At 36.7% G+C, this 23,628-nt stretch overlaps 1 protein-coding gene across 1 annotated transcript in view; it reads left to right on the top strand.

Moving 5' to 3' along the window:
* LOC148943909 (uncharacterized) overlaps positions 1 to 23,628 on the top strand; it is a 141,830-nt gene that overhangs the window by 30,582 nt on the left and 87,620 nt on the right. Inside the window, exons 6-7 of the mRNA XM_089101279.1 lie at positions 820 to 1,664; positions 3,471 to 3,553. Of these exons, the coding sequence (XP_088957405.1) occupies positions 820 to 1,664; positions 3,471 to 3,553 (928 nt within the window). The remainder of the gene's footprint in view (positions 1 to 819; positions 1,665 to 3,470; positions 3,554 to 23,628) is intronic.

Consider the following 23,628-nt stretch of genomic DNA (forward strand, 5'->3'; position numbering starts at 1 on the left):
GCCCCCACAGCTTTGGAGCCTAAAAATACGTTAAAAATATCAGATGATGTTGAAGAGCTATCGGAGGACAACCAGCCCCCTTGTCCTTCTTAGATGCTCCCCTCCTTCATTACTGATCAAAACTTTACTGATATATATATATATATATATATATATATATATATATATATATATATATATATATATATATATATATATATATATATATATATATATATATATATATTTCAAATATTCAGTTTAATTTTATTAGCTCTTTCCAAGGACTGTTCAAGACACATATAGTTTTCAATAAAGCGCCAATGACGTAGTAGGGTTTAGACATTTACAGCTAGGGAAGGAGGCAGTTTCCAAACTCGTATTTGTGTGGATTTTTGTTCGTTTCAGGCTTGACTGGAACGTTCAATTTAGATTTTACTGCTTTCAACATTAATTTATTCTTTTATATTAGTACCTCTTGTATGTTTGTTTGCTATGATTGCTTATTTAATTTCTGTTCGTTTTGGGTTTTATTTATTCTTTAATAATAATTTCTGGTCGTCTTGAGTTTGAATCATTTTAGGAATATATTTCTCCTCGTCTTAAGTTTAATACTTCTCTTTAGTTTACTTTGAAAAATTTCTTTTGCGGAAAGTTTTTCTTTATTAATTATTAATATAGCCAATATTTCACTTAATCCAACATAGATATTTTCCTTCTTTTTTCATTTGTTACAGCTTTTCTGTCTTTAACATTTTTAATCAACTCTAACTGCTACCATTCCTTTTCTTTTCTCTATCTTTCTACTGCAATCATTAATTTATTTTCCTTTTTTTTAAGGAATTTTATCAAATACCTCCAGGATTTTGGGCCTCTTTATTTCGATCGTGATTCAGTGCTCCAAGTGTTCAAGCTTTTTCATTGCGACGCTAATGAATTCATTTTCAACTGCGGTGGATTACATCAGTACTTGATGTCTCGACCGGAGTTTATTCTTATTGAAGATATTATCTGTCTGCCAGAGCATGAATCTTTCGTTATAGAAAACATAATTAAATTAAGCAAGCGCAACCCATTGAAACAAAATAGAGAATTCCAAAGTATTTTTGTATTGGGTGAAAAGAGACTTGGAGCATTGTCTGAAATAGATGATGATTTTGATGAAACTTATGGGGATCTTGTACCCAGTGAAAGGGTCATGATTAGTAAGAGACAAGGAAAGCCCCTTGGTGAAAACTCTGATGTATTAGACTATAAGCTGAGAGACGTGGATGATAATTTTTTCGAAATATTTGATTCGTTTCATCCGTTGGTTGACCAATCTAATGCGAAATCGGATGCCAATTGTCATAATCCCTATTCTGAACGAGTAAACCTTGCGGATATTGATGATTTTGATAACTCATCTGACGGGACGGACTGGAGAGGCCAGACTGGACTATCAGACTATGATGAGTTTCCGAACGAGTCAGTTCTAAGAGGACGAACTAAATTGGCGGATTTTGATGAGCTTGACGTTGAGGTGGCTCCTAAAAGACGGACAAAATTAGCGGAAGTTGATGATTTTGATGAATTTTCTGAGGAAATGACTTTAGAACAAGAATATCAGACTAAACCCAACTTCAACTCTAAAACAAGTAGCCAAAGCATGAAGGGCAAACCTAAGTATGCTTTGTCAAAACACGGTAAGTCACTCTCCACCACCCTTTCTCTCTCTCTCTCCCGCTCTCTCTCTCTCTCTCTCCCTCTCTCTGTTTCTATTTTTCTCTCTCTCTCTCTCTCTCTCTCTCTCTCTCTCTCTCTCTCTCTTTTTTTTTCTCGCTCTCTGTCTTCTTTCCCTCTCCTTCAATGTGCGTTTTAGGATTTAAGGTTATTTGTGAATTTCTTTGTTCCGACTATTTTTGTATTTCGAGATTCCCTTTATTTAAATCTTGGGTCCTCGGACAATCTACAAGGAAAATTTAATCCTTATAAAGATTGAAACACAGATGACAACGGAATCCTCGAGTTTCTGTCGTATCCTATATTTGATTTCTTCTCAGCGATAATAAAATAATAATAATAATAACAAGAAAATAAAAAGTATAGAGTGAATGTGATTAAAACTTAAAGAGATAAAATATATTGCTAAATTTAAGTCTGAAGCTACTTGAAATTTTCTGGTTTTTGCAAACCTCTTCCTGGAAAAATGTATGTGATACACTAATAATTTTAGATTTTGTACCCTTGGCTGGCAATTGTAATCTGACTTGTTGTCTTCGGAATCCTTTCGTCAGATATTAATCTTCATAATTATATATATTTTAGTTCAAAAAGAATACAAAAAGCTGATTGGTTTCATGCATATTAAAAAAAAGAAATAAGTGTATTTTTTGTTGCTCATAAGAAGATAGTTGTTCGCGACCAAAATGAATGAACTTTTAGAGGTTTTGCGAGTTGAGGGTGCTAGAATAGGTTTGAAAAATTAATGTTAAGAAGACTTAGTCTCTAAGGCTAGGAATAAGTGACGTTGGGCAACAAAAAGATTGATCAGGTGGGCAGCTTCAGTTACCTTGGTAGTATTATTAGTAAAGACGGTGGGAGCAGTGAAGATGTTAAAAGTAAAATAGCCAAGGCTCAGGGTGTTTTTTCACAGAAAAAAAAAGTTTGGAAGAATAGGAAGATAAGTCTGCAAATCAGGATTACAATACTGGAGACGGTGATCAAATGTGACTCAGAGGCAACGGGGCTCCGAAAAGTGGACGAATGTTCATTAGATGTTTACCAGAAAAACAATCTACGGATTGTTCCAAGGGCCCGTGACTGACCATATTTCAAACAGTAGGCTGTGCGAAAAATGTGGTCCAATCCCGCTTTCTAGGGCTATAAAGAAAGAAACGTTGAGATGGCTAGAGTACGTTGTGCGCTTGAAAGATGACTGATTCCGAAGATTGTCCTTTTCGGCCAACCGTCTAGGGCAAAACGGAAAGCAGGTCATCCGTTGTTCGGGTGGGAGGATGTCCTAAAGAAAGATTTGAAGGAAATGGGAACTACCTGGGAGGGTCTGAAGAGGGAGGGTTTGAATAGATTGGGATGGAGGAGGAGCGTGCGTAGCTGTGCCGGCCTCAGGTGACTTGGTGCTGCGGTGAGTTGTTAGTAGTAGTAGTAGTAGTAGTTTAATGTCGAACAAAAGTAATAATGCAAATAAGTGTATCTTCATAGCAGGCATTCTCCCAGGGGGGTCTTCATCCCTTTTTGCCGTGAACGCGGAGTTTTTAGAATATACTCAACTACGAGGCTGGCAGCATGATGGCAGAGTATTAAAAAAAAACTCATGAGGTAAAAACTTCTAACTCATTTGAAATGCGAGGCATTAAATTTTCGCCTTCTTAGAAGAAAGAAGCTTTCACATTAATTTTTTCTTGTTGAAAGTCCAATTCAAGGGGAACTACATAGCCATTACTTTTTTAATATCAAGGAAGTTTTACTACAATTCTTTATTTCAATTTCAGCTCGTACGATCAGCTTGGAGCCTGACACAGATGAAGACAGACAAATCAAGAATGAATTTGAAGATTTGTCCCAGAAAACAGAGGTTTATCTTGCAATATTTTTAATTTTATTTCTCTCTCTTTCTCTCACTCTCTGTCTTGTTTCCTTCTCTCTCTTTTTCTCTCTCCCTCTCCCTCTTTCTTTCTCCCTCTCCATATCTCAATTTATCTTTTCTCTCTCTTCTTTAATGTATGTTTGTGGATTTATACTTATTTGTGTAGGTTTTTTTTTTACTATTTTGAATTCCCAAGATGTCTGTATTTAAATCTTGGGCCCTCGGAACTTTCTCATCATTACTGACCCAACCTAGAAACTCATAAACCATATTTTACCTCCTAACCTTTTTCATCCACAACCCCCATGCCTATGAGTATGTCCACCACTGGAGCCCGAGTCTCGTTCTTCAAAAATTTCACTTTCATAAAATAACCTCAATCAACTCTAGGGAGTGAGTTGTAAAAAGGTCAAAACTTTATTGAAGACAAAAGACTTTGGTTCAAGTTCAATTCGACCATTACTATTGCCTTGGGAAATTCATGATAATTTCGTCTGGAATCACTGTTTACATCGGTAGCTGCTTACTGACTCAAAGGTAGCTGTTAACTGCTATCTAACTCATAAACGTAACTAAAGTTGTATTGTGGATTCTTTTTGCTTTGTGAATTTTATGATAATTTCTACTGGCATCACCATTTACACGGGCAGCAGCTAATTATTTCAACTGATGAATACAACTAAAATTGCGTTATGGGTTGATTTTGCTGTGGGATTTCGTCATAACTTTTTATGGTATCACCGTTTACACTGTTAGCTGCTAATTAGCTTAGGGGATAAACATAAATGAAATGGTATTCTGGATTGATCTTGCTTTGGGAATTTTATGATGTTCCCCCCCCCCCTTAATTATCGCTTACACTGGTAGTTGTTAATACAACTAAATGACAAGCATAACTAAAATTGAATTGTGGATTGATTTTGCTTGGGGAATTTTATAATAATTTCTTGTGGAATTGCCATTGACACGGGCAGCTGCTAATTAACTCAACAGATGAATACTTAATTATCGCATACACTGGTTGATAATACACGGGCAGCAGCTAATTAACTCAACGGATGAATACAACTAAAATTGTGTTATGGGTTGATTTTGCTGTGGGATTTTGTCATAACTTTTTCTGGAATCACCGTTTTCGCTGTTAGCTGGTAATTAGCTCAGGGGATAAGCATAAATAAAATGGTATTCTGGATTGATTTTGCTTTGGGAATTTTAAGATGTTTCTCCCCTTAATTATCGCTTACGTTGGTAGTTGCTAATTGAACTAAATGACAAGCATAACTAAAATTGAATTGTGGATTGATTTTGCTTGGGGAATTTTATAATAATTTTTTCTGGAATCGCCATTTACACGGGCAGCTGCTAATTAACTCAACTGATGAATACAACTAAAATTGCGTTATGGGTTGATTTTTCTGTGAGGTTTTTGTCATAATTTTTTTTATGGAATCACCGTTTACACTGTTAGCTGCTAATTAGCTCAGGGGATAAGCATGAATGAAATTGTATTCTGGATAGATTTTGCTTTGGGAATTTTAAGATGTTTCTCCCCTTAATTATCGCTTACGCTGGTAGTTGCTAATTGAAGTAAATGACAAGCATAACTAAAATTGAATTTGTGGATTGATTTTGCTTGGGGAATTTTCAAATAATTTCTTCTGGAATCGCCATTTACACGCGCAGCTGCTAATTAGCTCAACGGATGAATACAACTAAAATTGTGTTATGGGTTGATTTTGCTGTGGGATTTTGTCATAACTTTTTCTGGAATCACCGTTTACACTGTTAGCTGCTAATTAGCTCAGGGGATAAGCATAAATAAAATGGTATTCTGGATTGATTTTTCTTTGGGAATTTTAAGATTTTTCTCCCCTTAATTATCGCTTACGCTAGTAGTTGCTAATTGAACTAAATGACAAGCATAACTAAAATTGAATTGTGGATTGATTTTGCTTGGGGAATTTTATAATAATTTCTTCTGGAATTACCATTTACACGGGCAGCTGCTAACTAACTCAACTGATGAATACAACTAAATTGCGTTACGGGTTGATTTTTCTGTGGGTTTTTGTCATAACTTTTTCTGGAATCACCGTTTACACTGTTAGCTGCTAATTAGCTCAGGGGATAAGCATAAATAAAATGGTATTCTGGTTTGATTTTTTTTTGGGAATTTTAAGATGTTTCTCCCCTTAATTATCGCTTACGCTGTTGGTTGCTAATTGAACTAAATGACAAGCATAACTAAAACTGAATTGTGGATTGATTTTGCTTGGGGAATTTTATAATAGTTTCTTCTGGAATCGCCATTTACACGGGCAGCTGCTAATTAACTCAACTGATGAATACAACTAAAATTGCGTTATGGGTTGATTTTTCTGTGGGTTTTTGTCATTACTTTTTTTGGAATCACCGTTTACACTGTTAGCTGCTAATTAGCTCAGGGGATAAGCATAAATAAAATGGTATTCTGGATTGATTTTGCTTTGGGAATTTTAAGATGTTTCTCCGCTTAATTATCGCATACGCTGGTAGTTGCTAATTGAACTAAATGACAAGCATAACTAAAATTGAATTGTGGATTGATTTTGCTTGGGGAATTTTATAATAATTTCTTCTGGAATCGCCATTTACACGGGCAGCTGCTAATTAACTGAAATGATGAATACAACTAAAATTGTGTTATGGGCTGATTTTGCTGTGGGATTTTGTCATAACTTTTTCTGGAATCACCATTTACACTGTTAGCTGCTAATTAGCTCAGGGGATAAGCATAAATAAAATGGTATTCTGGATTGATTTTGCTTTGGGAATTTTAAGATGTTTCTCCCCTTAATTATCGCTTACGCTGGTAGTTGCTAATTGAACTAAATGACAAGCATAACTAAAATTTAATTGTGGATTGATTCTTACGCTGGTAGTTGCTAATTGAACTAAATGACAAGCATAACTAAAATTGAATTGTGGATTGATTTTGCTTGGGGAATTTTATAATAATTTCTTCTGGAATCGCCATTTACGCGGGCAGCTGCTAATTAACTCAACGGATGAATACAACTAAAATTGTGTTATGGGTTGATTTTGCTGTGGGATTTTGTCATAACTTTTTCTGGAATCACCATTTACACTGTTAGCTTCTAATTAGCTCAGGGGATAAGCATAAATAAAATGGTATTCTGGATTGATTTTTTGGGAATTTTAAGATGTTTCTCCCCTTAATTATCGCTTACGCTGGTAGTTGCTAATTGAACTAAATGACAAGCATAACTAAAATTGAATTGGGGATTGATTTTGCTTGGGGAATTTTATAATAATTTCTTCTGGAATCGCCATTTACACGGGCAGCTGCTAATTAACTCAAATGATGAATACAACTAAAATTTCGTTATGGGTTGATTTTTCTGTGGGTTTTTGTCATAACTTTTTTTGGAATCACTGTTTACACTGTTAGCTGCTATTTAGCTCAGGGGATAAGCATAAATAAAATGGTATTCTGGATTGATTTTGCTTTGGGAATTTTAAGATGTTTCTCCCCTTAATTATCGCTTACGCTGGTAGTTGCTAATTGAACTAAATGACAAGCATAACTAAAATTGAATTGTGGATTGATTTTGCTTGGGGAATTTTATAATAATTTCTTCTGGAATCGCCATTTACACGGGCAGCTGCTAATTAACTCAACGGATGAATACAACTAAAATTGTGTTATGGGTTGATTTTGCTGTGGGATTTTGTCATAACTTTTTCTGGAATCACCATTTACACTGTTAGCTGCTAATTAGCTCAGGGGATAAGCATAAATAAAATGGTATTCTGGATTGATTTTGCTTTGGGAATTTTAAGATGTTTCTCCCCTTAATTATCGCTTACGCTGGTAGTTGCTAATTGAACTAAATGACAAATATAACTAAAATTGAATTGTGGATTGATTTTGCTTGGGGAATTTTATAATAATTTCTTCTGGAATCGCCATTTACACGGGCAGCTGCTAATTAACTGAAATGATGAATACAACTAAAATTGCGTTATGGGTTGATTTTTCTGTGGGTTTTTGTCATAACTTTTTTTGGAATCACCGTTTACACTGTTCGCTGCTAATTAGCTCAGGGGATAAGCATAAATAAAATGGTATTCTGGATTGATTTTGCTTTGGGAATTTTAAGATGTTTTTCCCCTTAATTATCGCTTACGCTGGTAGTTGCTAATTGAACTAAATGACAAGCATAACTAAAATTGAATTGTGGATTGATTTTGCTTGGGGAATTTTATAATAATTTCTTCTGGAATCGCCATTTACACGGGCAGCTGCTAATTAACTCAACGGATGAATACAGCTAAAATTGTGTTATGGGTTGATTTTGCTGTGGGATTTTGTCATAACTTTTTCTGGAATCACCATTTACACTGTTAGCTGCTAATTAGCTCAGGGGATAAGCATAAATAAAATGGTATTCTGGATTGATTTTGCTTTGGGAATTTTAAGATGTTTCTCCCCTTAATTATCGCTTACGCTGGTAGTTGCTAATTGAACTAAATGACAAGCATAACTAAAATTGAATTGTGGATTGATTTTGCTTGGGGAATTTTATAATAATTTCTTCTGGAATCGCCATTTACACGGGCAGCTGCTAATTAACTCAAATGATGAATACAACTAAAATTACGTTATGGGTTGATTTTTCTGTGGGTTTTTGTCATAAAATTTTTTTGGAATCACCGTTTACACTGTTAGCTGCTAATTAGCTCAGGGGATAAACATAAATAAAATGGTATTCTGGATTGATCTTGCTTTGGGAATTTTATGATGTCCCCCCCCCCTTAATTATCGCTTACACTGGTAGTTGCTAATTGAACTAAATGACAAACATAGCTAAAATTGAATTGTGGATTGATATTGCTTGGTGAATTTTATAGTAATTTCTTCTGGAATCGCCATTTACACGGGCAGCTGCTAATTAACTCAACGGATGAATACAACTAAAATTGCGTTATGGGTTGATTTTATAGTGGGATTTTGTCATAACCTTTTCTGGATTCACCGTTTACACTGTTAGCTGCTAATTAGCTCAGGGGATAAACATAAATAAAATGGTATTCTGGATTGATCTTGCTTTGGGAATTTTATGATGTCCCCCCCCCCTAATTATCGCTTATACTGGTAGTTGCTAATTGAACTAAATGACAAACATAACTAAAATTGAATTGTGGATTGATTTTGCTTGGGGAATTTTATAATAATTTCTTCTGGAATCGCCATTTACACGGGCAGCTGCTAATTAACTCAAATGATGAATACAACTAAAATTTCGTTATGGGTTGATTTTTCTGTGGGATTTTGTCATAACATTTTCTGGAATCACCGTTTACACTGTTAGCTGCTAATTAGCTCAGGGGATAAGCATAAATAAAATGGTATTCTGGATTGATCTTGTTTTGGGAATTTTATGATGTTTCCCCCCCCCCCTCCTTAATTATCGCTTACACTGGTAGTTGCTAATTGAACTAAATGGCAAACATAACTGGGAATTTTATAATAATTTCTTCTGGAATCACCATTTACATGGGCAGCTGCTAATTAACTCAACAAATGAATACAATTAAAATTGTGTTATGGGCGGATTTTACTGTGGGATTTGGTCATAACTTTTTCTGGAATCACCATTTACACTGTTAGCTGCTAATTAGCTCAGGGGATAAACATAACTAAAATTGAATTGTGGATTGATTTTGCTTTGAGTATTTTATGAGATTTCCTCGCCCCCCCCCCTTAATCAGCTTTTACACTGGTAGCTGATAATTGAACTATAAGACAGATATAATAAAAATTTAATTGTGGATTGATTTTGTTTGGGGAATTTTATGATGATTTTGTCTGGAATCACTGTTTACATTGATAGCTGAGTCCTCAAGTAAGTCGGATAGAGTCGTTGGGTGTCCGCGAAAAGTTTTTAAAATTGCTTGAAAGCTATCTATCAGTGAGGTGCCTAAAAGTATTGTCGAGTAAGGTGAACTCAGCAGCAATTTCAGTGAGGAGTGAAGTGGTGCAAGTATCCGTATTAGTTCCATTACTTTACCTCATCTATCTTGATCTCATGCGTCTTTACCTAAATGATACGTGTTTTACCTTGTTTGTTGATGATATCGTTTAACTGTTTTTGCCTCATCTCTGGATTAGCTGGTGAGAAAAAGGAATATTGCTTTGGAAAAGCTGGATGTTTTCACTTCATGAAGTTTATTGTGTATAAATGTGGGACAGATATTTTTAATGACATTCTGTAGAATTGGTACACCACTAGTTATATTTGGCCTCGTAACTTTATATGGTAAACCAGTTAAACTGGTTTAAACCAGTTAAACTGTTTATGTTAAACTGGTTACTGATCGTCTCCACTACCTTGGTTTTAACCAGTTAAAACTGTGTTTAACCCAGTTAAACTGGTTTTAACCAGTTGAAACTGTGTTTAAACCAGTTAAACTGGTTTAAACCAGTTAAACTGTTTGTGTTAAACTGGTTACTGATCGTCTCCACTACCTTGATTTTAACCAGTTATAACTGTGTTTAAACCAGTTAAACTGGTTTTAACCAGTTAAAACTGTGCTCAAACCAGTGAAACTGGTTTAAACCAGTTAAACTGTTTGTGTTAAACTGGTTACTGATCGTCTCCACTACCTTGGTTTTAACCAGTTAAAACTGTGTTTAAACCAGTTAAACTGGTTTTAACCAGTTAAAACTGTGTTTAAACCAGTGAACTGGTTTAAACCAGTTAAACTGTTTGTGTTAAACTGGTTACTGATCGTCTCCACTACCTTGGTTTTAACCAGTTAAAACTGTGTTTAAACCAGTTAAATTGTGTTAAACTAGTTACCGATCGTCTCAACTACCTTGGTTTTAAACAGTTAAAACTGTGTTTAAACCAGTTAAACCGTGTTAAGCCAGTTAAAATGGTTACTGATCGTTTCCACTACCTTGGTTTTTATCTTGATTGTCAACTGACATGGAAATGTCACAGTGACGTTATTTCATTAAAAATCGCCCATGGGGTCTGCATACTTTGACGTCTGGAGCACTTTCCCCCATACAGGATACTTCTAACTATAAATTATTCGCTGCTTAACCATAGATCCCCTACGGTTGCCCCTGTGGGGCAGTAACTTCTTATGCAACTATAAAAAAGAGCTATTTTTAGAAAATAAAACTGTTAGGACAATGGGGAAGTATGTCCTGGATGTCCATGACACCTTTGCTTGTTTTATGTATCTAAAGCTCCTTAATGTTGGTTAAATAAGAAATTACCAAGTTACAGTGTTAGTGTTTAATTTATTAATAGCTGCCGATGTTTTTAAGAGTTTATACCAAGTTGATAGTGACCTGGATAATTATCGAATTAGGCATAGTGATAAGATAATCGTTTATTTATGTAATGGTACATAGTCTTCATTTTCAATGAAACACCTAGATCCATCCGTATGGAATGCGCTATCAGTGATCATTAGAGTGGCGAACACTTGCCTCAGTTTAAAATGAAATTAAAAGATTGTTTTTTGGTGATTATGATTGTTGAATTTTATTATGGGTGGTAGAGGGCGTTGGGGTGGCTATGGGAGGTAAAGGTGGGTTGGGAGCAAAGTGAAGGAGGTAAGTATTGATGAGTGATAGAGTGGATTTGTTATTATTATGTTTGTTAGATTTATTTAATTATTTGATTATTAGGTAAGTAGTTATGTGGGTTTTTGGCTGACTGCAAACCCTCATGGGTTTTTCTTCAGCGCGAAAGTTTGTTCTTTATTAATTCATTGTGAATACTAAAAATAAAAATTTGAACTTGAACTTGACATTCCATCGGGGGATATGGATAACTAAAATTGTATTATAGATCGATTTGGCTTTGAGAATTTTATCACGAAGTTTACTTAGCATTGTTTTATTTTTATTGTTCTTATTGTTATTGCAGTATTGTCTTATTGTTATTGTTTTATTAGTATTGTTCTGAAAATATCCTATTCATGGCACTCACTGAGGATAATTCAAAAATGGCACTGAAATCAAGATCTAAGACGTGCTGTGTTAAAGATTATATTGTTCAGGCTTTGAAATTTGGGGCTGATGTCCAAACCCATAAAAAAATGGAATTGTTTTGGCAACTTTCTGAAACTTCAAAAATGAATATTGTGACTTTTGATTCTAATCATTTCATCAAAATTATAGTAATCGTAAAATTGCAACGAGCAACGAACTAGTTAAGCCTCAGTTGGAAATAGCCCATGTCCTTAAAAGAATCTCTATGGTTAATTCGGAAAAGAAATGATCAAGCTTTCCCGGTACTAATGCATTAGATGGTCACTTCTAAAAAGTCAAGTTTGTTAATGCTAATGAAATGAAATAGGATGAATATATAATAGTTTAGAGACAAATTTGGGCTCTATATTTGCACATTGGGGGGGGGGGGTAAATCATAGCATATATTAAATACCTAATCTAACCTAACCTAGGTACCTTCCCCCCCCTAAACCCCAAAAAAAACCCTGTCGTTGCATGACTGGTTTCCTTGCATAGTATATAAAAGTGACCATCTAATGCACTAGTACCACTTACCCATCACCCATAGTTTTTTTTTTTTTTTTTTAGTCTTTGACTGTTTAAAACTAAAGTTTAATTTGTTTCGAAAAAATTTAGGAGGTGACTTTTACTTGTGATACCAAGTTCTTCAGATTGTTTTTAGTACAGCAGTTTTTGCGTTTCGTATCCCACATTGAAGCTCCCATTAGAATGAAAGCTTAGAGAAATTTGTAAGATTAGGATGTAGATCCTAGAAAACCCGTTTTCTTTTTTGAAAATAAATTTGAAAAATGTATTTGAATATTTTTCGATACAACCAATTTTTTTACAGTTCAAAATTCTCAACTTAAAAAACTCAGGAAATAAACCCAGGGCCTTTTCGTTGTCTATGCTGTTTACTATAAGAAAATCTTGAGATATGTTTTTGGATTCATTGTAAAAAAAAAAAAAAAAAACTCCGTTGCAATTAAAGATTATTTTAGTAAAGCCAAAAAAACTCTACGAGCACCTGTTTATGTGAAGGCAATGGACTTCTAATTTAGGCATTTATTACGCAGAGATCAGCTTCCACATCATCTTGGCAACATTCTAAAGATTCTTCTAGCTATTGTCTTCCTTCATCTTCGCCCCACAGCTCGTTCTTTCCCGACAGAGGTTTCTGGAGGCTGCCAGCGCCAAACCGATCATCGAATCCGTCTCTGAGTTTCTTACAGCCATAATAAAACCTTTGAACAACTCTAATATCTTAATGATAGTTTAAGTTTTTCCTTTTTCTTTCATTTTGAATTTTTGTTCTTTTACACATCATGTAATGCAGTACTTTTTTCCGGAACGCGCAGGTGCAGAATACCATTTTGAGGATAGAAAACTATTTGATCATCTTTAAACGTCATCCAAAGTTTATGAATCTGCAAAAAAATGAAAAATTTATTGAAACAGGTTATCGATAGTGCAGTGGATATAGAACAATAAAATGCTCTATAGATTTTTGCATTATAACAATATTGTATAATTCTTTTGGCTAGTAATTATTAATAATTACTAAGACTAGACGAAAGTAAATAAGATTAGAAATAAGTAGAATTGATATGTAGGCGTACTTATGCCGCTAAAACGAGCTGGAGCTATTAAAAATCTCTGCAGTCAGGATCTAAGTCACAATCATTGTTAGAAGGGTGGGTTATTGGGGGATATTGATAGAGGGGTGGATGTTTTAGTTGTTAAGAAAACGGACAAACTACGAGTCTGAATTCAGAAATTGGTGGAGTCCGAATCTAGATTCAGGCCCACAGGCAGGTTTTAATGAGATACCATTTACCTTTCTTTTTTTATTCTATTCATTCGTATTCCATCCTCATCATTCATCTTTGTTTGCGTCCTTAACATGTTTCTTAAAGCCATTTAATTTTTCAGTATCAGTAATTTAACAACATAAAACGCTATTGTCACTAATTATGATTGTACACGCATTACTGAACAGAATTACAAGCGATATTTCAGCAAGAGCTGTGAATGCTCTGCTCTTGTGCGAGGTTTTACTTATTATGCTCATTTTATAGCATTTTTACATTTTTTAGTATTTTTATATTCATTTTATAAAGTATGTTTACTTTACTTATTCTATCCATTTGTATTCCATGCTCATCATGCATCTTTGTTTGCATCCTTAGCACAACTCTTGATGCCATATAATTTTATTCATTATCAGTAAATTGCTAAGATAAAATGGTATTGTCACTAATTATGTCACTAATTGCACACGCGTTAATGGACAAAATTACAAGGGATATTGCAGCATGAGCCGTGAGTGCTATGCTCTTATGCGGTTTTTCAGTTTTCGTTAATAAGTTTCCCTTTCTGCAATTTATGTTTTTTTTGCCCCCGCACCCCCCCCCCCCCCAAAAAAAATTAGGCTCCTGTCTACGTATTTGGATCTAAGCTATGACATATATTAGCTTACCTTATACAATTGGAAATTTCGGAGAGCTTAAAACAACGACGTGTCTTCTTTTTTTATGTTTTTTTTTTATTTCTCGAGCACTAGCGGGGCGCTGAGATATTGTTGAAAGTTCCTTAAGAGCTAATGTTTATAAGATTTAATTCCCCCTCTTTTATACTCCTTCTCCGACCCCCCCCCCTTAGTAAGTAAAAACTGAAAAGACACCTTTTTAAGAAAAAAACTGCTTAATGCAAAAATAATTTAAATTGGGTGTTGGAATAACAACCGTTATTTATGTTTAAATAGTACGAGCCAGTTATGAAAATAATTTTTTGGAAATTTCGAAAAAGAGCTTGAAACGTCGATGTGTCGACTAATTTTCTACGAAAATTCCCTGAAAGCGGCCAAAAAACTCGTGTGAAAACTAATGCTCACAGCTCTATATGTACAAATTTGTCTTGACAACGCCATCGGAAAGTGGCATATGTTACCGAAAATAGGACTTTCTGAAATATTATTGATGACTAAACGTGGACTGCTAAATGTGAAAGACTAATGAGTATAACATTGAAGTCTCCATGGCTCAGAATTCTTAACAAGAGGCTTAAAACCCCCCTGTTGAAAATCATGAAAATTAAAAAAACGAGTTTGAAATAAATTGCCTTGTGAAAAAATGTTTTAACTAAATTCAAAGCTTATTCGGGAATAACGAGAAATATTACTAATTTTTATCCTAGCAGTAAAATTCAATTGCGAAAATACATTTTTAGAAATTTTGAAAAGAGCTTGAAACGCTGATGTGTCTATTTGTTCTCCTTTTTTTCTCCAGCAATAGCGGGGCTCTGGGACATGGTTGGAGCGTCGAAATGTTTTGACGTCAAGCAATGGTCCGTTACTTTTGGGCAGGAGGGCGCACTGCCCTCCCTCCTTAATTTAGAGAATTTTTCGTTTTAACCCTGTATGTGTCACAACAATACGATTTGAATAGTCAATTTTCCTAAAATGCTGAAGTCCAAGAAGCGAAATAAAGAAAGTATACTTTCTTATGACAAATTCAAAAGTTTTTTGCATCGTCGTGGTAGAAAAATTGCAATAACAATATTACGCCATAAATCTTAGGAATTAAAAATAATTAATGTCCTTCAGGTTTGGAAATCTCTATATTTAATATAAGACAATATTTCATAGATAATTGAATTTTTTTTTATCTGCAAATCCCCTAAGATACCGATGATAATATACCCCCTTAACTCTTTATATCTCAAAATTGCCCGTTTTAAGGAAAGTTTAAGAGGGGCGAGGAGTGAAACCTCCTATATTTACTGAAACCTCTTTTAACAAAAACTCATTTTGATCTCTGTAATTTAATCATCTAAGTTAGTCAAAGTTCACTTTTAAGGTTTATTGTGAATATATAAAAACTAAAATTAATGAAAAAAAATTAGTGATACTTACTTATATTTGCAGAATTCTGAAAAATTAGCACATCTGAACTTCTGAAAAACGAGAAAATTGAGATTGCTTGATGTTTTTTAGAAAACTAAAATTATGCACTAAAAGTTATCGACGTCGTGGCCTGTGAAAGACTATTGAGAGTATTTTCAATTAGTCCTTTATTTTCTGCAGTATACTTAAGGCCTTTTCTGCCCCTCATTCTGTTTTGTTGTGGCGGTTTTGGGTTTCCAGCCAAGCGGTAGTTTTTAATAATTCAACAGATATAGGGAAATACCACTTGGCAGTTTAATCTGACTGATTGATTTAAGCTATTTTAGGCTATTCATGTAAACTATTTAAACTAGTTTTGCAGGAATGCGTTGCACAAACTGCAAAGCAATATTTTGTTTTTTTTTTGCTTTTTAGTTTCGACTTCTCTTTTTATTTCCATCAGAAAAAAACTTTTGTTGAATATATATATATATATATATATATATATATATATATATATATATATATATAACATCGTAAGTATTTCATTCTTAAAAGTTATTGCAGTGTATTATATGGTGTTTAAAAAAAATCTCAAAAATAAGATTAGTACTTCTATGAAAAGAAGGTTTATTTATTTCCAAAAGAGTAATTTAGCTTTGACGTTTCAATTTTTTATTTCTATTTGTTTCCATCTTCGAAGGCCCATTTGTCAAGCTTCGGGTTATTAATAGCCGTATAAAGTTTACCTTTTCTTTCTTTTGTTGAGATAGGTTAAAAACGTATCTTGGGGCAACTAACTTATATTTTTGATGGTAAATAATTTTATCTTGATGTATTGACGGCTGTTTCAAAAACAACGGGTTAGCTTCGTCCTAACATCATGCCAATCACCTTAATCACCTTTTTTCGACCAATCACCTTAACCCCAGTTTTTTCAAAAATGTATGAGGGTTTCATGGCTAATTGATTAAAGGCAGAGATTCGTGAACTTATTGATTTACAACAATTTGGAAACCTGAAGGAGACTTCACAATATCTACTTCACAATATCTTGTTAGTCTTCTTGACACCATTCTTAAAAACCTTGAAAACTCTGATACTTGGTTTGAATCATATTATTACTTGATCTCCAGAAAGTGTTGGACCTAATTGACCACAATTTCCTCTAAAAGAAACTGTTGATGGAGTTTCAATTAAGTCTCTTTCCAGTTAAAATTGTTGCCTACTTTTTAACCAACCGTTTTGAAGTGCTTAAATATGAAAATGTTTATTCCGATCCCCTTCCTATCTTTTGTGGGGGGGGGGGGCAGGGAACTCTGATGGGTCCCATTTTATTTCTCATAATGACTAATAGCCTCGTGACTGACCACACAAAGCGGTGGAAGTATGTGGACGACCTATCTGCACTTGAGGTTTGTGAACGAAATATCAAAACTTCAGTTATCACATTACTAGATAATATCACCCTTTAGGCTTCTTTGTAAAAGATTAAAATTAATGCTAGTAAATCGTCAATTATGACAGTTAATTTTTTTAAATCACCCCCTTCTTGCACAAACCCCATCCCTCCCAAAACATCCACTACATGCAGTAAACTATTAGAGATGACTATTACTGCAGACTTAAACTGGGATGTCCAAGTTCAAAACATCCTATAACAAGCTTTCACTACAGTTTTCATTCTAAAACGCCTGTTAAAGTTTTCTTGCACCCCTAAGGATCTTCTCCAACTTTTCTTGTTCTTTTATTCGGCCAATACTGGAGTTTGCTTGTCCAGTGTGACATTTTGGTCTTTCTTCAGAGCATATTTATAAGATTGAAAATCAGAGGCAATGCTATAGCGTTGCCTATAGTAAAGGCCGTACGGCTCCAATGTTTTTTTGTTGTTGTTTTTCCCCCAGAGGCACTTCATAGGGAAATGGTCGTCGAGAGAGCTTCAATGGGGGATTACTCGATTGGGAATTAAGAGTTCTAGTGCCCTTTCTGATAGTCGACAGTGATTGGAGGGCAACTAGCCCCCCCCCCCCCGCCCATCCTTCCCCCCAACACATTTGTTCAGCCATTTTGTTCAGGGTAGTTGATTTTCAGATAGAAAATATGTTTTTGAGGAGGAAACTCCCCCATAACCCTCAGGGCAAGAGTTTTAAGTTAGGCCCTGGGGGCATATAAGGTTTTTATAGAAGGCGTTATCGTAGAAACTTCAAAACAGGCTCATTCGATTGGAAATTAACGGGCTAGTGCCCTTTTTAATAGTCGAAAGTGATGGGAGTGCCACTAGCCCCCCCCCCCCCACGCCCATCATTTCCCCAAACGCATCCATTCAAAATTTTGAGATAGCCATTTTGTTCAGCGTAATTGATTTCCTGATAGAAAATATGTTTTTGAGGAGGACATTCCCCCAAAACCTCTAGGGCCAGGGTTTTAAGTTATTCCCTGGGGGCATATAAGGTTTTTATAGAAGGTGTTGCCGTAGAATCTTCAAAAAAGGCTCCTTCGATTGGAAATTCAAAGGGATAGTGCCCTTTTTAATAGTCGAAAGTGATTGGAGGACAACTAGCCCCCCCCCCCCCTACGCCCATCATTCCCCCAAGCACATCCAATCAAAATTTTGAGATAGCCATTTTGTTCAGCGTAGTTGATTTCCAGATAGAAAATATATTTTTGAGGAGGACAATCCCCCAAAACCCTCAGGGTAAGGGTTTTAAGTTATGCCCTGGGGGCATATAAGGTTTTTATAGAAGGCGTTGTTGTAGAAACTTCAAAACAGGCTCATTCAGTTGGAAATTAAAGGGCTAGTGACTTTTTTAATAGTCGAAAGTGATTGGAGGGCAACTGGCCCATCCTCCCCACGCCCATCATTTCCCCAAACACATCCAATCAAAATTTTGAGATAGCCATTTTGTTCAGTGTTGTTGAGTTCCAGATAGAAAATATGTTTTTGAGGAGGACACTCCCCACATCCTTCAGGGCCAGGGTTTTAAGTTATGCCCTGGGGGCATATAAGGTTTTTATAGTAGGGGTTGTCGTAGAAACTTCAAAAAAGGCTCATTCGATCGGAAATTCAAAGGGATAGTACCCTTTTTAATAGTCGAAAGTGATTGGAGGACAACTCGCCCCCCCCCCTGCCCACCATTCCCCTAAACACATCGAATCAAAATTTTGAGATAGCCATTTTGTTAAGCGTAGTTGATTTCCAGATACAAAATATGTTTTGAGGAGGACACTCTCCCACAACCCTCAGGGCAAGGGTTTTAAGTTATGCCCTGGGGGCATATAAGGTTTTTATAGAAGACGTTGTCATAGAAACTTCAAAAAAGGACTCATTCGATTAGAAATTCATAGGGCTAGTGTCCTTTTTAATAGTCGAAAGTGATTGGAGGGCAACTAGCCCCCCCCCCCTACGCCCATCATTCCCCCAAACACATCCAGTCAAAATTTTGAGATAGCTGGTTTGTTCAGCGTTGTTGATTTCCAGATAGAAAATATATTTTTGAGGAGGACACTCCCCCACAACCCTCAGGGATAGGGTTGTAATTTATGCCCTGGGGGCATATAGATTTTTATAGAAGGCGTTGCCGTAGAAACTTCAAAACAGGCTCATTCGATTAGAAATTCAAAGGAATAGTGCCCTTTTTAATAGTCGAAAGTGATTAGAGGGCAACTAGCCCCCCCCCCACCCACGCCCATCATTCCCCCAAACACATCCAATCAAAATTTAGAGATAGCCATTTTGTTTAGTGTATTTGATTTCCAGATAGAAAATATGTTTTTGAGGAGGACAATCCCCCAAAACCCGCAGGACAAGGGTTTTAAGTTATGCCCTGGGGGCATATAAGGTTTTTATAGAAGATGTTGTCGTAGAAACTTCAAAAAAAGCTCATTCGATTGGAAATTAAAGGGCTAGTGCCCTTTTTAATAGTCGAAAGTGATGGGAGTGCAACTAGCCCCCCCCACGCCCATCATTTCACCAAACACATCCAATCAAAATTTTGAGGTAGCCATTTTGTTCAGCGTAACTGATTTCCAGATAGAAAATATGTTTTTGAGGAGGACACTCCCCCACAACCTTTAGGGCAAGGGTTTTAAGTTATGCCCTGGGGGCATATAAGGTTTTTATAGTAGTCGTTGTCGTAGAAACTTCAAAAAAGGCTCATTCGATCGGAAATTCAAAGGGATAGTGCTCTTTTTAATATTCGAAAGTGATTGGAGGACAACTAGCCCCCCCCCCCCCCACGCCCATCATTCCGTCAAACACATCCAATCAAAATTCTGAGATAGCCATTTTGTTCAGCGTAGTTGATTTCCAGATAGTAAATATGTTTTTGAGGAGGACAATCCCCCAAAACCCTCAGGGCAAGGGTTTTAAGTTATGCCCTGGGGGCATATAAGGTTTTTATAGAAGACGTTGTCGTAGAAACTTCAAAAAAAGGCTCATTAGATTAGAAATTCAAATTGCTAGTGCCATTTTTAATAGTCAAAATTGATTGGAGGGTCACTCTCCCCCGCCCCACGCTGCTCATTCCCCCAAACCCATCCAAGCAAAATTTTCAAATAGCTCTTTTGTTCAGCGTAGTTTATTTCCAGATAGAAAATATGTTTTTCAGGAAGACACTCCCCAACAACCCACAGGGCACGGGTTTTAAGTTATGCCCTGGGGGCTTAGAAGGTTTTTATAGAAGACATTGTCGTAGAAACTTCAAAACAGGCTCATTCGGCCACTAGCCCCCCCCCCCTACGCCCATCATTCCCCCTGACACATCCAATCAAAATTTTTAGATAGCCATTTTGTTCAGCGTAGCTGATTTTCACATAGAAAATATGTTTTTGAGGAGGACACTCCCCCACAACCCTCAAGGCAAGGGTTTTAATTTATGACCTGGGGGCATATAAGTCTTTTATAGAAGTCGTTGATGTAGAAACTTCAAAACAGGCTCATTCAATTCGAAATTAAAGGGCTCGTGCCCTTTTTAATAGTCGAAAGTGATGGGAGTGCAACTAGCCCCCCCCCCACGCCCATCATTTCCCCAAACACATCCAATCAAAGTTGTGAGATAGCCATTTTGTTCAGCGTAGCTTATTTCCAGATAGAAAATATATTTTTGAGGAGGACACTCCCCACAACCTTCAGGGCCAGGGTTTCAAGTTATGCCCTGGGGGCATATAAGGTTTTTATAGTAGGCGTTGCCGTAGAAACTTCAAAAAAGGCTAATTCGATCGGAAATGCAAAGGGATAGTGCCCTTTTTAATAGTCGAAAGTGATTGGAGGACAACTAGCCCCCCCCCACGCCCACCATTCCCCTAAACACATCGAATCAAAATTTTGAGATAACCATTTTGTTCAGCGTAGTTGATTTTCAGATAGAAAATATTTTTTGAGGAGGACAATCCCCCACAACCCTCAGGGCAAGGGTTTTAAGTTATGCCCTGGGGGCATAAAAGGTTTTTTATAGAAGATGTTGTCGTAGAAACTTCAAAAAAGGCTCATTCGATTAGAAATTCATAGGGCTAGTGTCCTTTTTAATAGTCGAAAGCGATGGGAGTGCAACTAGCCCCCCCCCCCCCGCCCATCATTTCCCAAACGCATCCAATCAAAATTTTGAGATAGCCATTTTGTTCAGCGTAGGTTATTTCCAGATAGAAAATATGTTTTTGAGGAGGACACTCCCCATAACCTTCAGGGCCAGGGTTTTAAGTTATGCCCTGGGGGCATATAAGGTTTTTATAGTAGGCGTTGTCGTAGAAACTTCAAAAAAGGCTCATTCGATAGGAAATTCAAAGGGATAGTGCCCTCTTTAATAGTCGAAAGTGATTGGAGGAAAACTAGCCCCCCCCACGCCCATCATTCCCCTAAACACATCCAATCACAATGTTGATATAGCCATTTTGTTCAGCGTAGTTGATTTACAGATAGAAAATATGTTTTTAAGGATGACACTCCCCCCCAATCCTCAGGGCAAGGGTTTTAAGTTATGCCCTGGGGGCATATAAGGTTTTTATAGAAGACGTTGTCGTAGAAACTTCAAAACAGGATCATTCGGCCACTAGCCCCCCCCCCCCCACGCCAATTATTTCCACAAATAAATTCAACCTAGCGTGTGAGATCGTCATTTTGTTCTGCGTGGCGTATTTCAGGATTGAAAGTTTGTTTTTCAGGAGGATACTCCCCCACAACCCTCGGGTCAAAGAGCTTAAGTTATGACCTGGGGGACTCTAAGGCTTTTGTAGAAGGTGTTGTCGTAGAAACTTCAAAAAAGGCTCATTCAATTGGAAATTAAAGGGCTAGTGCCCTTTTTAATAGTCGAAAGTGATGGGAGTGCACCTAGCCCCCCCCCCCACGCCCATCATTTCCCCAAACACATCCAATCAAAATTTTGAGATAGCCATTTTGTTCAGCGTAGCTTATTTCCAGATAGAAAATATGTTTTTGAGGAGGACACTCCCCACAACCTTCAGGGCCAGGGTTTTAAGTTATGCCCTGGGGGCATATAAGGTTTTTATAGAAGGCGTTGTCGTAGAAACTTCAAAAAAGGCTCCTTCGATCGGAAATTCAAAGGGATAGTGCCCTTTTTAATCGTCGAAAGTGATTGGAGGAAAACTTGCGCCCCCCCCCCCACGCCCACCATTCCCCTAAACACATCGAATCAAAATTTTGAGATAGCCATTTTGTTCAGCGTAGTTGATTTCCAGATGGAAAATATGTTTTTGAGGAGGACAATCCCCCACAACCCTCAGGGCAAAAGTTTTAAGTTATGCCCTGGGGGCATATAAGGTTTTTGTAGATGGCGATGTCATAAAAACTTCAAAAAAGGCTCATTCGGTTGGAAATTTATAGGGCTAGTGCCCTTTTTAATAGTCGAAAGTGATTGGAGTGCAACTAGCCCCCCCCCCCACGCCCATCATTTCCCCAAACACATCCCTTCAAACTTTTGAGATAGCCATTTTGTTCAGCGTATGTTATTTCCAGATAGAAAATATGTTTTTGAGGAGGACACTCCCCATAACCTTCAGGGCCAGGGTTTTAAGTTATGCCCTGGGGGCATATAAGGTTTTTATAGTAAGCGTGGTCATAGAAACTTCAAAAAAGGCTCATTCGATAGGAAATTCAAAGGGATAGTGCCCTATTTAATAGTCGAAAGTGATTGGAGGTCAACTAGCTCCCCCCCCACGCCCATCATTCCCCCAAACACATCGAATCAAAATTTTGAGATAGCCATTTTGTTCAGCGTAGTTGATTTTCAGATACTAAATATGTTTTTGAGGAGGACAATCCCCCACAACCCTCGCCCATCATCATCAAAATTTTGTTTGGATGTGTTTGGGGGAATGATGGGCGTAGGGGGGGTAGTTTCCCCCCAATCACTTTCGACTGTTAAAAAGGACACTAGCCCTATGAATTTCTAATCGAATGAGCCTTTTTTGAAGTTTCTACGACAACGTCTTCTATAAAAACCTTATATGCCCCCAGGGCATAAGTTAAAACCCTTGCCCTGAGGGTTGTGGGGGATTGTCCTCCTCAAAATCACGCCCATCATCATTTATGAGGAGGACAATCCCCCACAACCCTCAGGACAAGGGTTTTAAGTTATGCCCGGGGGCATATAAGGTTTTTATAGAAGACGTTGTCGTAGAAACTTCAAAACAGGCTCATTTGATTGGAAATTAAAGGCTAGTGCCCTTTTTAATAGTCGAAAGTGATGGGAGTGCAGCTAGTCCCCCCCCCCACACCCATCATTTCCCCAAGCACATCCAATCAAAATTTTGAGATAGCCATTTTGTTCAGCGTAGGTTATTTCCAGATAGAAAATATGTTTTTGAGGAGGACACTCCCAATAACCTTCATGGCCAGGGTTTTAAGTTATGCCCTGGAGGCATATAAGGTTTTTATAGTAGGCGTTGTCGTAGAAACTTCAAAAAAGGCTCATTCGATAGGAAATTCAAAGGGATAGTGCCCTATTTAATAGTCGAAAGTGATTGGAGGACAACTAGCCCCCCCCCACGCCCATCATTCCCCTAAACACATCGAATCAAAATTTTGAGATAGCCATTTTGTTCAGCGTAGTTGATTTCCAGATTGAAAATATGTTTTTGAGGAGGACACTCCCCCACAACCTTCAGGGCCAGGGTTTTAAGTTACGCCCT

Source organism: Artemia sp. Qi Xiang Cuo, chromosome 15, assembly GCF_049724085.1.
Source record: "Artemia sp. Qi Xiang Cuo chromosome 15, ASM4972408v1, whole genome shotgun sequence".
NCBI lineage: Eukaryota > Metazoa > Arthropoda > Branchiopoda > Anostraca > Artemiidae > Artemia > Artemia sp. Qi Xiang Cuo.